The sequence below is a fragment of the Eutrigla gurnardus genome (assembly GCF_963514095.1).
Source record: "Eutrigla gurnardus genome assembly, chromosome: 21".
In the NCBI taxonomy this organism is placed as follows: domain Eukaryota; kingdom Metazoa; phylum Chordata; class Actinopteri; order Perciformes; family Triglidae; genus Eutrigla; species Eutrigla gurnardus.
This window is the reverse complement of record NC_139932.1, coordinates 3,258,978-3,273,535: the sequence shown is the minus strand read 5'-3', so window position 1 is coordinate 3,273,535 and position 14,558 is coordinate 3,258,978. Positions and strand designations below refer to the sequence as shown.

Below are 14,558 nucleotides of genomic sequence, written 5' to 3'. Positions count from 1 at the left end.
TCTGTTAAAATCCACTCACATGCTCTGATCCAGGTCGAGGGTTGACTAGAAACATGTGCAGACGCCACTTGTCAGTGAAGTTGAAGTCATGTTCTCTGTGTCGTGATGACTTTGAGACGGTGCTTCTTGAAAACACCGTAAAGCCATGCGTGTGAATATTATTATGGGACCTAGTGTGAGTGGACGTAGCCACCATAACATCACCTTCACCATCAATAACGGACTACCGTTTTGAAGCATCAAATCAACAATTAGGCCATTGTCATCTTGGATATCAGTCATCCCCATCTTGGTTTTTAGCCAAGTATGGTTATTTTTTTGTTTGACACCTTGGTTTTTCGGTCTTCCCCATCTTGGTTTTTGTTTGTCCTCATCTTGGTTTATTGCTGTCACCATCTTTGTTTATTTCCGTCTCCACCGTGGATTATTTCATATCCATTCAGTGTTTTCTTTTCGCTTCCATTGTTATCATCTCAGTTCTTATTTCCTGTTATATAGCAATGGGACGTACCATAGTCATTGTGACATCACCCATTGGTTGTGTGGACTACTGTTTTGAATCCTGGCGTTCGGCATTTTGGCTGTCACCATCTTGGAATTTTTGCAACCAGTGAATGGAAGTGACCATATTTGGGCTACGAAGGAGCGACAGATGGATCTGGAAGTGGCAGAGCGCCACCCCGAGCAGCAACCTTACTGCAACTGGATCCATCTGGCTTCAGGTAAAGCTGTTAACAAAGTTAGCTTCAACTTTACAGCTAAGTGTGGCCCCGCCCTAAAGCATCTCCTGCTTTCAGATCTGTTGGACTCTAAATGGACCAACATTTACTAAATGAACATCATGCTGGACTGAAGAAGACTTGAAACTAGAGATTGAGTCCAAAAAACTAATGTTTATAATGTTTACTAAGATAATAAATCTACTTTTATTCAAAACAGTATAGCTATATACAAACTATATAGTCCACTTTCTCTCATGTGAGGATTTGCTGTTTCATATCATAATTGGCTGAAAATCTTTGAGTTTTGGACTACTGGTCGAACAAAACAACATTTGTCGCTATTTTCTGACATTCAATTCATTGTTGATTGTTATGAAAAATATTTGTTTGCAGCCATAATGAAATCTAAGAAGTTGTTTTAAAAATCTCTGAACTTATCACATTTCATTGTCTCTGATAACAGGGCGGCATTGTTAACACATTTATTTTTGGTAAGCAGGTTTGAGCGGTGTGTAAAAGTAGGTTGCCGTTTTGACGACTTAGCCGGGAAGCTTTGACTGTGCAGGTTTGTTTTTTCCCACACAGCAGATTTCAGAGCGTTGCTGTTCGACCCATATAACAGTGCGGCTTCTTTCTTCCAGTCGACGGGCGGCATCCAACACTTCTGGCTCATGCATGAGTTTTTAAAAGTCCACAAACACGACACAGTGGGGGGTTTCTGCAGGTGCTCCAGTTCCCTCCAACATTCCAACTCCCTGGAGATATGACCTGCAGGATGTTAGGTTCTGCAAGCAAAGACTGACGCAGGTAGGTATATAAAGAGTTTATCAAACAAAAAGAGAAGACAGTGGAGGAGAGAACGGATTCCAGGAGATGACACGAATGTGGAAAAACTCAGGCACTAAAGACACTCGAACTGGTGAAGCAGCGAAGCACATAGGAAACCTGAGCACACGGGAAAAACCCGGGTAGGTATAAAAGGAAAAACTTGTCGAATGACACTGCCAAGACGTGAGTCAATTCAAAAAACGCTGAAGGAACTATGAGAAAGCAAACCGAGCACTACCGAGCTAGCTATTTTAAAAGTCTCGATTATCCCAATTAGCCTCATAAATTACATACATACACTATATTGCCAAAAGTATTCACTCACCCATCCAAATAATATAAATCAGGTGTTACAATCACTTCTTGGCCACAGGTGTATAAAAGCAGCACCTCGGCATGCAGACTGTTTCTACAAACATCTGTGAAAGAATGGGTCGCTCTCAGGAGCTCAGTGAATTCCAGCATGGTACTGTGATAGGATGCCACCTGTGCAACAAGTCCAGTCGTCATGTCCTCACTCCTAAATATTCCAGTCAACTGTCAGTGGGATTATAACAAAGTGGAAGAGATTAGGAACGACAGCAACTCAGCCAAGAAGTGGTAGACCACGTAAACTGACGGAGCGGGGTCAGCGGATGCTGAGGCACATAGTGCACAGAGGTCACCAACTATCAATCACTACAGACCTCCAAACTTCATGTGACCTTCAGATTGGCTCAAGAACAGCGTAGAGAGCTTCATGGAATGGGTTTCCATGGCGATCAGCTGCATCCAAGCATCAGCAAGTGCAATGCAAAGTGTTGGATGCAGTGGTGTAAAGCACGCCACCACTGGACTCTAGAGCAGTGGAAACGCGTTCTCTGGAGGGACCAATCACGCTTCTCCATCTGGCAATCTGATGGACGAGTCTGGGTTTGGCGGTTGCCAGGACAACAGTACTTGTCTAACTGCATTGTGCCACGTGCAAAGTTTGGTGGAGGGGGATTATGGTGTGGGGTTGTTTTTCAGGAGCTGGGCTTGGCCCCTTATTTCCAGTGAAAGGAACTCTGAATGCTTCAGCATACCAAGAGATGTTGGACAATTCCATGCTCCCAACTTTGTGGAACAGTTTGGGGATGTCCCCTTCCTGTTCCAACATGACTGTGCACCAGTGCACAAAGCAAGGTCCATAAAGACATGGATGAGAGAGTTTGGTGTGGATGAACTTGACTGGCCTGCAGAGTCCTGACCTCAACCCGATAGAACACCTTTGGGATGAACTAGAGTGGAGACTGAAAGTGAGGCCTTCCCTCCAACATCAGTGTGTGACTGTTATGGCTGTATGTTTCCCTGTGCTCTTGTCCCTTATTCCCCTCCCGTGGCTGCAGGTGAGCTTAATCCTACAACGAGGTGCACCTGGCCTGGGAGGAAGTTCTTTAAAAGCTTTGGTGCCAGCAGCAGGAAATGAGGCCTCTTGTGCAGACACTGCTGGTCTTGCTGCCTCTTAGCATGTTGTCATTGTGTTGTGGTATTCTGTCCATGTGTTGTTGTATTTGGCATGTTATTAAATCCTGTGGATTTTCATGGTTTTAAAAGGTGTCTTTTTGTTATTTATGGGGGTCGGTGATGGATTGTTGTTCACCCCAAAGGGTGGGGTGTAACAGTGACCTTACAAATACGCTTCTGCAAATAGAAGGCCGCTACGCCGCGAAGTATGCTAACTTGCTAATGCTAGCGGACTTGTGTAATTTGGTGTAGTGGGAAAGCTAACACGAAGACAGAAACGTGTGAATTGACTAATTACATTTACTTGTTTATGCACTTAAATGCTAGAAGCTGTTTTCATTCATGCAAGAAGTTGTGTCCTGTTACTTACAGCCAAAGGGATGTATTTGTGGTTTATGGTCTTAACCAGAGAAAAATGCTATTGTTGAGTAAAAGTGTGCATAAAATAGCAAATGCACGTGACTTAACAAATGTAGTGTAAATATTGTTGTGGTTGAACTTTGTCTGTGTTTCAAATGTTTCATAGAAAAGGTGAACAAAGTATTTTTTTAGGTTAAGTGGATGAATCCAGAACAAGATGTTATATCACCTACAGAAGCCATGTTATACGTCTTGGTTAAGAATAGTTCTGTAAGGACAGTTTGTGCTGAGACAGCTAAAACAAATGTATTTATTATTTTTCGTGGATACAGTGATTACAGTTATGGCCATAGTGAAACGGAGTAAGGCTAAGCTAATTCCTTTATAAAAGATATGTGTGATGCCTGAAGTATAATTTTCAAGAAGAATAAATTCTACTTTCATGAAGTAAACAGCCGCTCAACTTTTGTCTCTTGTATTCTTTGTCTCAGGTTGTTTGCTGGGAGCCCAGGTTCCCCTAGACTGGATTGCTGGGAGCCCAGTTTCCCCTAGACTTGATTGCTGGGAGCCCAGGTTCCCCTTGACCGGATTGCTGGGAGCCTAGGATCCCTTAGACCTGAGGCTGGAAACATGTGCTTAGAGATCAAATAGTAAACTGTTTGAACATTGTATAGTATATTGAGAAAGATTTCAGTGAGTAAACAGTAAAATCACCTCCATCTGTACAAGCTGCTGCTCTAAATTTGGCGGCGACTTGAGGTCTTTGTACGGCCCTGCAGGTGACTTGGTCATGTGATCTGATCTGTTTGAGCTGCTGTCTGCTCAACACAAAGCCCTCTGCTAAAGATAGAACCTTATCACACACAGACACACAAAGTGGGAAGTTTGCTGTTCTTATTGTACTTCCTGGTGTCACCTTTGTGGGAAATCCCCTGTGATGACATCACATGGGTAGACCTCATCTACTGATGGGCTCATGGAAATAATTATTGGGTTATCCTCCCATGAAGGAATTCCTTTTCTGCTGCACAGGAGGCTCTCAGGGGCTTGTTGGTTCGGTGATTCCCCGTTGTTGGAACACACATGTGAGGATTGAACAGTGACTGAAGGCTAAAGCTGTTGAACTTCTCATTCCAGGACCGTAAATATACCACTTTATTGAGTTTTTAAAACATTGCAGTAACCAAGGAAAAGTAACTATGTAGATTCCCAACCCGTGTTCTTCCCACACCGCTGTCCTTCCTCTATGAATCATGTTCATGGTCAGGAAAACTGCAATGGAAGAGAGTTTCATAGATGGATGATTGTCATTCAATCAGTCTATTTCATTCTGCTGATATTCATGATGCTGAAATACACAAGTTGATAGTTATGATAACTTGATCCTGAAAGCCTGCGCTGCTGTTTTGTTCTAGTCGAGAATATGAATCAGTTCATTTCAGCTGGTCTATGTAGGTCCGTCCACTAGAGGGAGTCACAGAGGGAAAACCTGAAGCAAACCCATTAGAGACCCTGGACAGTGCTGCTGTGTTCAACATAAGACACACAGATAGTTGTGTACATTAATCATAATTCATAATATCCCCACTGGTATGGATCCGATATCTTATTTAGCTATCTTTCCTTGAATCTGTTAGTTTTCATTTTTTGGGGGTTCTCCTTCACGCTTTTTAAAATATAACTGTTACTGGGGCCAGAGAAAGCCGAGGGAGGTGAGTACTAGGGGGGATATTATGGTAACCAGGGAATTAACATCCTGACGTTAGGATTTTTGTCTAGTGTAAGAGGAAGCAAGCTCAGAGAGATGGTGACTCTGTGTTTCCATGTTTTGGTGCCTTAAAAGCATATAGTTTATAGTAGGGGTGGCAGTTTTGGTTAATTATGCTTTTTTTTTTTTTTTTACTGAAATTGACGTGATGTACAGAGGTTCCTTTTACTCCACTGACTCAGTGAGCTTTAGCACCGCATATTGAAGGGTAACATGCATCCAGTCTTTATGTTTGTGTTGTCTTTTATTTTCCTGGCTTTGCTGAAGTTTATTGCTGAATTTTGATCTGGTTATGGTGCAGCCACGGATCAGCTGATGATAGGAACCGGTGAGTAGATGGGGAAGAAAAGAGAGACTGAGGACATCTGGTGGATGGATGGAAAATGGCAATGAAGAGGCCGAGGGAATAGAGGAAGTGACTGCAGAGGACAGGTGTTTGATCTGAGTCATTTCTTTTACAGTGGTGAATTAAAATCAGATCTTTAGTACACAACAATGCCTTGAAATGGCTAATTTAGCTGGATTAAAGTTTGAAAATAGTGAGTTTTTACATACATTTTACATCAACTACACTACAAATGAAGGGAACACTTAATCATCACAGTCTAATACCAAGTCAGTTAAACTTCAATGTGTCCATTTAGGAACACAAGTGATTGTGAATCAGTTTCAGCTGCTTTTGTGCAAATGAAAGTGACAACAGGAGAAATGGAGGTAAAATCAAGACAAGCCAGTCTCAAGAAGGTTTGCGGTGTCTCCCAGCACAGTCTCAAGAGCCTGGAGGAGGACCAGGAGACCAGCTGTACACCAGGAGAGCTGGACAGGACCATAGAAGAAGGACATCAACTCAGTACCAGGACCGGTATCTGCTCCCTTTATATGAGGAGGATCAGGAGGATCACTGCCAGAGTCCAACAAGATGACCTCCAGCTGCTGGTGTTCATTTTTCTGACCAGACTGTAAGAATCAGACTCCATTAGGGTCTAACAGCCCTGCGCCGTTCAGCTTTTACAAAAGGACACCAGAATTGGCAGGTCCTCCATTGGCAACCTACCACATGACCGGTTTTGCAATGGGTCAGTGATGGTCTGGGGAGGCATATCCTTGAAGGGTCACACAGACCTCCAAAGCATAGCCAACAGTACCCAGACTGCTGTTAGGTACAGGGATGGAATCCTCAGAGGGATTGTCAGACCTTATGCTGGTGCAGAGAGTCCTGAGTTCCTCCTGGTGCAGTGAATGGTAAATGGTAAATGGTCCTCATTTATATAGCGCTTTTATCCAAAGCGCTTTACATTGTTGACTGACATTCACCCATTCATGCACACATTCACACACTGACGGCAGAGTCAACCACGCAGGGCGACAGCCAGCTCGTCAGGCAGTGGGTCCTGGGTTCCTCCTGGTGTAGTGGGCCCTGGGTTCCTCCTGGTGCAGAGGGTCCTGGGTTCCTCCTGGTGCAGTGGGCCCTGGGTTCATCCTAGTGCAGTGGGCCCTGGGTTCCTCCTGGTGCAGTGGGTCCTGGGTTCCTCCTGGTGCAGTGAGTACGGGGTTCCTCATACCATTGACTGGCCCTAACGTTCCCCTGAACTAAAACCAGATGAGCAATGAGATGTTGTGTATCGGTGCATCTGACGACGCCAGCCACAGGAGCAGCAATGACATTGTCGGGGCAAACACACTACTGAGTGACATTATGAGTTGCTCTCAGAAATTATGATCTCTGTCTTCTCATCTAAATGAAAGCATGTATAAAGAGACTGGATATATATATATATATATATATATATATATATATATATATATATATATATATATATATATATATATATATATATATAAATATAAATGTATAAATTTCATTTCAGAATCAGAGAAGATACCAACTGATGAGTTTTAATAAAACGCCACCTTTCATGACAAAGTACATGATCTATCTTTAAGTTGTTGGGGTGAGGACCCCCCCCCCCCCCACACACACACACACACACACACACACACACTCTTACTGTACACACAGTGCGCTCAGACCAAACCTACACCATTGAAAGTAGGTAAGTAGGTCTCGTCTACTTGCGGTTTCTGCAGGTTCCTGCACCAGTTGAACATTTGCATTGTGTGTGCGTGTGTTTGTGTGTGTGTGTGTGTGTGTGTGTGTGTGTGTGTTGTGTGTGTGTGTGTGTGTGTGTGTGTGTGTGTGTTTGTGTGTGTCATCAGATAAGACTTAACTAATCTGATCTAATAAGAATAATGTTTCATGAAATTTTTTCTCCTATTCATTATAGAATACAATTAATTCACAATACATTGATTATAGCCTTAAATATATAATGTAGAAATAAATTAACTTAAATAAATACATCTTAAAATAATAAATACTACATTTAATAATAATATTTGTCAGTAAGTTTTGGCTAAAAGCCTAATTAATACATATACATATATCTGTAACCTTTGCTTAAGTATAATTTTGAGGTTATTGTCTTTTCTTTCTACATTCTACTACATTTCTTTTATTTACTTTATCTAATCTAATCCAAATAATAAATGATGACGTATTATAAAGCAGTACAGTATGTATTAGTCATTAAATGAGCTCCACCTTTTAATGTTACAAGTTTAATATTACACATTTTCTGAAATGTTATGTTTAAATATGCAAATTAAGCATTCTCTTATTAAATAGGCTATCATTATTATTTCCACACATTTCCAGAACAGAAATCTGTACACTGGATAAAACCAGGAACCAAAAGTATTGTTTCATTTTGTTGACTTAATTTTGGATATCTTTTTTTATCACTGAAAATACTGTAAACAGCCTTGAAAAATGTCTTAATGTTTTAATGAATATAATGTTGTATAAATGAGGTTATGAGTGTTATATGAACAAACAGTAAAAACCTTCAGACTATTATTACTAACATTAAGACAATTATTGTAGTATTACCATTTCTGAAATGTTGTGATTAAAAATGCAAATATGGTATTATTTAATGATAACTTCTGGTGCATTTAGAAACAATCTACAAACTCAAATATAACACATTAATGTCTATTTAGTTATTTTCCACAACAGAAGACATGGTGGAAGCTAAATACACCAAAATCTCAAGATTAACCCGAGCATGAAAATCAACGTTTCTCTACGTTTTCTTCCTGCACCAAGAATCACCACGGAAATGTGTGGATGACACATTGGTGTAGCTGTACACCACCAAAGTGCTTTAAAAAAAACTTATATTTTTAAAAATGAAAAATAAAAACCATAAACGTTTCTAAACAAACAAACAATAACAACAAAACAGATGTTAAAACACAAAGATTAGATTAACACTGAGCTGCACAAGGTAACACAAAAGTTTAAAAAGTCCAGTTTAAATAAGAAAGCTATAAGAACATTTAGTTAAATGCTCCGGAAGCTTCCAAAAGAAAACATGAACAGGGGGACGGGTGTTTCAGTTTAACCAGCAACCGTGTTAACTGGTGACTCTCAACTTGTAACTCCAGAAAATGGATGCCTTATAATAAACACAGATGTATTTCAAATAGATTGAAGGCTTTATGAGGACGCCTTCATGTTCGTTGGAGTTTTCAACATCTGCCGTCACAGCAAGCAACCTTGAAGGTTACTGGTTAAACTGGTCACTGGTTAAACTGGTTCCAGCTCCGTGAACACACTCACGTATGTCACATCGTCTACTTATAATCTGTTTTATTTTATTAACGAGAATTGTTATTCACTTGATGTATCTGTTAATTTAATTCATAATTATCTGCTATAGTTACACTATACTACTATACTGCAACACATGCCAACAGCCTGTTGGATTGAACCAACTGCTTCGTTTGATGTTGCGTTATCTATTTCTATTATTGGTCGACAATATTATATATTGTTATTTTTTTATGCTTTTTTATATTGTGTTTGTTTTTTGTTGATTTTCATGTTTTGCCATCTTTTCTCAATTATAAATTAACGGTAAATCATAATTAAATAAGTCCTGCATTGAAAAACAGGAAACACTACTACTCGTACTAGTACTAGTACTAATACTACTACTACTACAACACCAGCAGAGAGAAGAACCAATGTGCATATTAAAAACCATACTTTATTTGCTTTCTTGTAACACAGTTGGTTGAGTACAGAGTGTAACATGTAAAACTTAAATATAATTTAAAGTCCTTCATAATAATGAGCCATAACATGGCAACGCGATGAACACCGGAGTCCTTTCAGCTCAGGCATTAAAACTTTCTGATCAATAAACAGATCAATACTCGAGTATGGTGGTGACGATGCTGATAAATAAATATTGTATACAAAAATGTTAAATATGTTCTCAAATTAAATAGATGAACAATAAATACAAGTATAAAAGTTGTTGTTATAAAAGGTGATAAATAGAAAAGCGTGTGCTGGGTGTTCAGTAGCAACAGTCGAGGTCAGTTAGCGGCGGTGGAGGTGGCGGTGGCATTCCTCGGCTGGATGCAGAAGTCCTGCAGGTACGTGAACAGGATGTCGATCTCTCCCACGGCTTTGTTGATGCCTCGCTCGCCCCCCATCTGGAACAAACAGAGTCACGTTAGAAACAATAGAAACACATACGTTTACAAGCCTGATGGGTCATCTCCTCACACATAATCCTCACTGGAGCACAAAATGTGTATTTATCCGCCGTTGAAAATAGTCCCCAACAAATCCACAATTTCCTCCCGTTTGAACTAGTGAGCATCTGATTTGTCAGTTTATGAATCTACACACTGTCATAATGGATATTTTTTTATTGGAATTATTGCTAAAAGGAGAGCAAATATTAGTTGTTTAAATTATGAATTAATCTGCTGATTATTTTGTCAATTAAAATTATTTGTTTGGTCTATAAAATGTCAGAAAATACTTAAAAATGTAAGGTTAAACTATCTTTAGCAATAAATCAATTGCACACATATATTTTCTTTTGATCAGCTGAATGATGAATTGACTCATCATTTAAACACTAACATGACTGAATACTTTATAATTCACTGTTTCAAAATATACGATTTTTATACAAAGATTCAAGTTGAAGATTTGTGTTAAATGGTTAAGTGAGGATGAAAATATTTGACGATTGATTTTCTCGCGACCAACTAATTGATTCAGTGTTTCAGCTCTAGTTGACAAATGAAGAAATATAATAATTATTGTCATCTGGAGCTTACCAATGGTGCTCATACTTCGTTTTTTAAGCTTGTTATCTTCAGTTACTAAACAAGATCTATTCATATAAAACATGTCATTATTTAGAGATAACAATCTTTTTTTCTTTATTTGTAATTAATTACATGACAAGCCTTAAGGCCTGAAAATTAAGAACAACATCCTGCTCCTGCACCAAACTCCATTAAAAAAAGTAGACATTAATAGCGACTGCAGGATCACACAGTAAAGACAGAGCAGAGCGGCGTCGTGTTTGAATGATGTCAAAGTGTCTCTGCAGTAAAACCTCACCTTGGTGAGCTTCCTGCGAAACTCCACAGCGTGGTGATGGTCCTGATAGTGAGTCACGTTCTGCAGAGAAGAACAGGGTCTTCAGGTTAGCACGTATCACTTTTATCTTTGCTCAGTGTTGTCACTTTGAAACCACAGAAAGTTGATATTAATCAATCAACCGCATCACCGCACACATACACATACACACACACACACACACACACACACACACACACACACACACACTCGCTTAGTGGAAATGCAGCTGCAGCTCAACAATTTTTATTATTTTAAAAAAAACTTTCTTAAAAACAATACATGTATGTTTTTTTCTACATTATATTTTTGTTCTATGTTTGTAGATATGAAGCTACAGCTAGTAACTGGTTAGCTCTGCTTCGTGTTAGCTTAGCATAATGACTAGAAACATGGGGAAACAACGAGCCTGGCTAGCAACACCGTTTACCATTTATGCTAAGTTAACTGGCCTGGCTGCAGATTCCTAATCACCTAAGACCTGCAATTACATAATGCTGTTCTTTACACCACATTCAGGCTACATTAACTCATTCACACACACATACACTGATGGCTCAGCATTCTGGGAGTTCAGTGTGCTGCCCATGGTCACTTGTCAATCAATTATCAATCTTTGAATCATTGAATCATTGAATTCTAAAGAATGCAGTCTGTATGCTAAGCTAAGCTAAGCTAAGCTAGCCAGCTTCTCATCAGCAGATGAATTAAAAGACGTTTCCACATGTGACACTCACACAGCCATGAGTCTTCAGGTCGTCGCTGACGCGGGTGAGGTCGGTCTTCAGGCGGTGCATTGTGGGATGCGCATTGTCATACTGGTGGAGGATGTTGTTGAGGTAGTAGTCGAGGATGTTGGCGTGGAGGCAGCAGATCTTCAGGTGGTCCTGGAGGAGGTGGAGGGTCACTACTAGAATGTTCTACTGATGGATTGTTCTGACGTGTTTGTTGAAATGATTCTCACCTGGTCGGTGTTGACTCTCGGCATCAGTCTGCTGCTGGAGTCGTCCTCCGTCTGCACACTCTGAGCCTGGAGATGCATAAAACCACACTTAGTTAACACACGATTCAGGATTTGGATTTGATACATCTTTGTTTATTCAAGCTGATTTCAGATTTACACACAAAATTGTGTTTCTCCATCCTGCAAACATATAAATCTGATGGAGAATCCATTATTACCTCCGTCTATCAGCAGGATTACAGAAAACTACCAACCTGAAAATAAGCTGGGGTGTAGCATGCTTTTATATTTTGGGATCTGAATCACAGTACGAATGCACAAACGATTTTGGTCTTTAGTTAGCATTGCAACCAAGAATTTATTTTCTAGTTTTATTTAATGGTTACCAAATCTGAAAATATCCTGGAATTAGCAAATAATATTCCTGTTTACCTCTGAGTGCTAAAACCCTCAAGATTCCCCCAAATATCACCTCAGTGTATTCCATAGGAGCTATGAGAAGACGCAGGTAAAGCGATGGCTAAATGTACGGAGGGCCATTAGTGCCAAAACACCATTATACAAATCCTTTTGCAGATGCAGGTTTTACATATAAAATGTGATTATGTATTTTAAATAAACAAATGGAATTTAAAGTAGTTACATGTTACAACATGAAAATAATACTAGCTAAGTTATACAACTAAGTTAATGAATGAATAATAATAATCACACAATATTTAATATTGTAACACGGTTGTTTCTGCAGTATAGTGAGTACTTTTAGTTTTGATATTTTAAGTATAACTATATATTTTTTTATATTTCAACATAAGTATGCATTTGATTTTTACTTGTGTTTTGCTACTTTTATTTTAAAAATACTTAATCAATTGATGAAAGATGCATAAAAACAGAATTGTTGTATTCTTATACCCAAGTCAAGTACCCAACAATTTAATGTTAAGAATACGTTACAATTGACCACTTACGTGTTGCGATACGCTCCGGACAGCCAGGTATGTCTCCGGGTTTCTCAGCGGCTGGCTGAGCGGCCGGTCGACGGGGACCGCCGCTGCCCAGCCAATCAGAAGCTGGAGGACGAGCATGGCGGTGGCTGGACGGAGGAAGGAGGCGAGTGTGGCGGCGACGAGCTTCATGGTTAAGGTGGTTAAATTATCTCAAATGATCTTAATCCGTAAAGTTTTTCAGCTGCAACACACAAACAGATTATAAATTATTACGAATTAGTATATGAGCTTATTGAATAAAAAAGTGTAAAAATGAATCCGCTGCATCTGTTGGTGTGTGCTCACCTCAGTGGATGCTGTTGTGAAGACGTCTCTGTGCCCCGTCTCTTTATACAGATGAATCCTCCGCCCACCACTGTAGAAATATAGGACAGGTAACCATCCAAAAAACCCCAACACACACACACACACTCACACACTCACACTACACTCACACACACACACACACACACACACACACACACACACACACACACACACACACTCACGCTCACACACACACACACATACACACACACACACACACACACACACACACACACACACACACACACACACACACACACACACACAGGTCACTGCTGAGCTGGTACAATATGTATTTACTGTCACTTACACAGGAGGAAATTAACTGTCAGTGAAGGTGTGACGCGAACTATGAATAATGTTTGTCAATTTTCTAAAAGAGCATTTCTAATTGTAATACTGCAGTGACATCACATCCTCTTTTTGGAGGGTGTGTGTGCGATGGATCAACTTCCCTGTGATGAAAAAAAGAAAAAACTTGCCCAACCAGCTTGTGACTGATAGTAGTACAGTACAGTTTTTTTATTTTTTTATTGCATGGCACTTTTGATGAAAAGGTACAGGAACCTGGAATACACAGCAATTGTGTAATACTGTATATTTTAATGATGCAATAACTAAAACAAATACAGAGTAACTCATTGATAATAATTTGTGTTTTCACATGCAAGCTTTTAAAAAATGAATACCATTTATTTCCCTGAATGTAATTTCGTTGTGCTAATCTACACTTTTCTGAAAAATACTACTAGATACATTTTTGTACATCAAAGCTAAGTGAAAATCCTTTAACTTTGCCCAACAATAGTCTTTTTGAATTGAACTGAATGGGGAAACTTCCATCTCTATGTAGAAATCCCTATTTTTTACACAAAATTATGAAGACATACCAATAAATCCCCCCAAAGCATTTATAATGGACCACATTTATAATTCTCAGTCAAGTTCGGTGTTGAATCTAGACCAGATGCTGGATTATTTCACATTTAGCAGGTATAATTTTCACCACCTAAAATTAGTGTTAGCATGCTAATATCCACTAATTAGTATTAAACACAAAATACAGCTGAGGCTGATGGATGAAGACCTTGGATTGGAAGGTATTTGGTCACAAACCAAAGTGTTGGACACGTTATGAACAACTTACCCTTCTGATCGAGCACAACAGGATCATCAAAATCAATAGGAATCAAAATCTAGGCACTAATCCATCCAATTGCTGTTGTTTCACTCAAAACCGCAACATTCAACCTCATGCTGGCACTAAAGAAAAAGTCAGAGGCTCCCCAAAGTCTCCAAGATTCTTCATCCGAGATCATGAATGTCTGTACAACATTGAATGGTAATCCATCCAATAGCTATATTTCAATAGAAATCGTTGTTTTATCTGCAGTGAAAATGGTGAATCTCTGAGGTGCCTTTTTACACGTCCAACTCCTGAGGGAAATATCTGTCTCTCTTGCAGCTAAATGCCCCCCTATGTTCACCAGCTCATCTCTAACTGACTACCTGCCTGACGGATGAACAAAGAGCTAAAACCCAACAAAAAGCTTAGTGAGGCACCACGGATGGCATGTGGACACATAAATGCATTTATGCT

General features: G+C 39.7%; 1 protein-coding gene across 1 annotated transcript; it reads right to left on the bottom strand.

Moving 5' to 3' along the window:
- Positions 1 to 9,258: 9,258 nt before the first annotated feature.
- On the bottom strand, positions 9,259 to 12,936 carry il22 (interleukin 22). The gene is made up of 5 exons (XM_084038555.1): positions 12,614 to 12,936; positions 11,643 to 11,708; positions 11,416 to 11,565; positions 10,661 to 10,720; positions 9,259 to 9,732 (listed from the first exon to the last, which is right to left on the bottom strand). The coding sequence occupies exons 1-5, from the start codon at positions 12,779 to 12,781 to the stop codon at positions 9,613 to 9,615; spliced, it is 564 nt and encodes a 187-aa protein (XP_083894681.1). The 5' UTR covers positions 12,782 to 12,936; the 3' UTR covers positions 9,259 to 9,612.
- Between the last annotated feature and the right edge of the window lie 1,622 nt (positions 12,937 to 14,558).

Bases quoted from the DNA above. Each gene is read 5' to 3' on its own strand.
- il22 (XM_084038555.1), bottom strand. From the start codon at position 12,781: ATGAAGCTCGTCGCCGCCACACTCGCCTCCTTCCTCCGTCCAGCCACC. The intron at 11,709-12,613 runs GTAAGTGGTCAA...ATGCATCTCCAG, and splicing joins TCCGGAGCGTATCGCAACAC to GCTCAGAGTGTGCAGACGGA. The intron at 9,733-10,660 runs GTGAGGTTTTAC...TGTTTGTTCCAG, and splicing joins TTCGCAGGAAGCTCACCAAG to ATGGGGGGCGAGCGAGGCAT.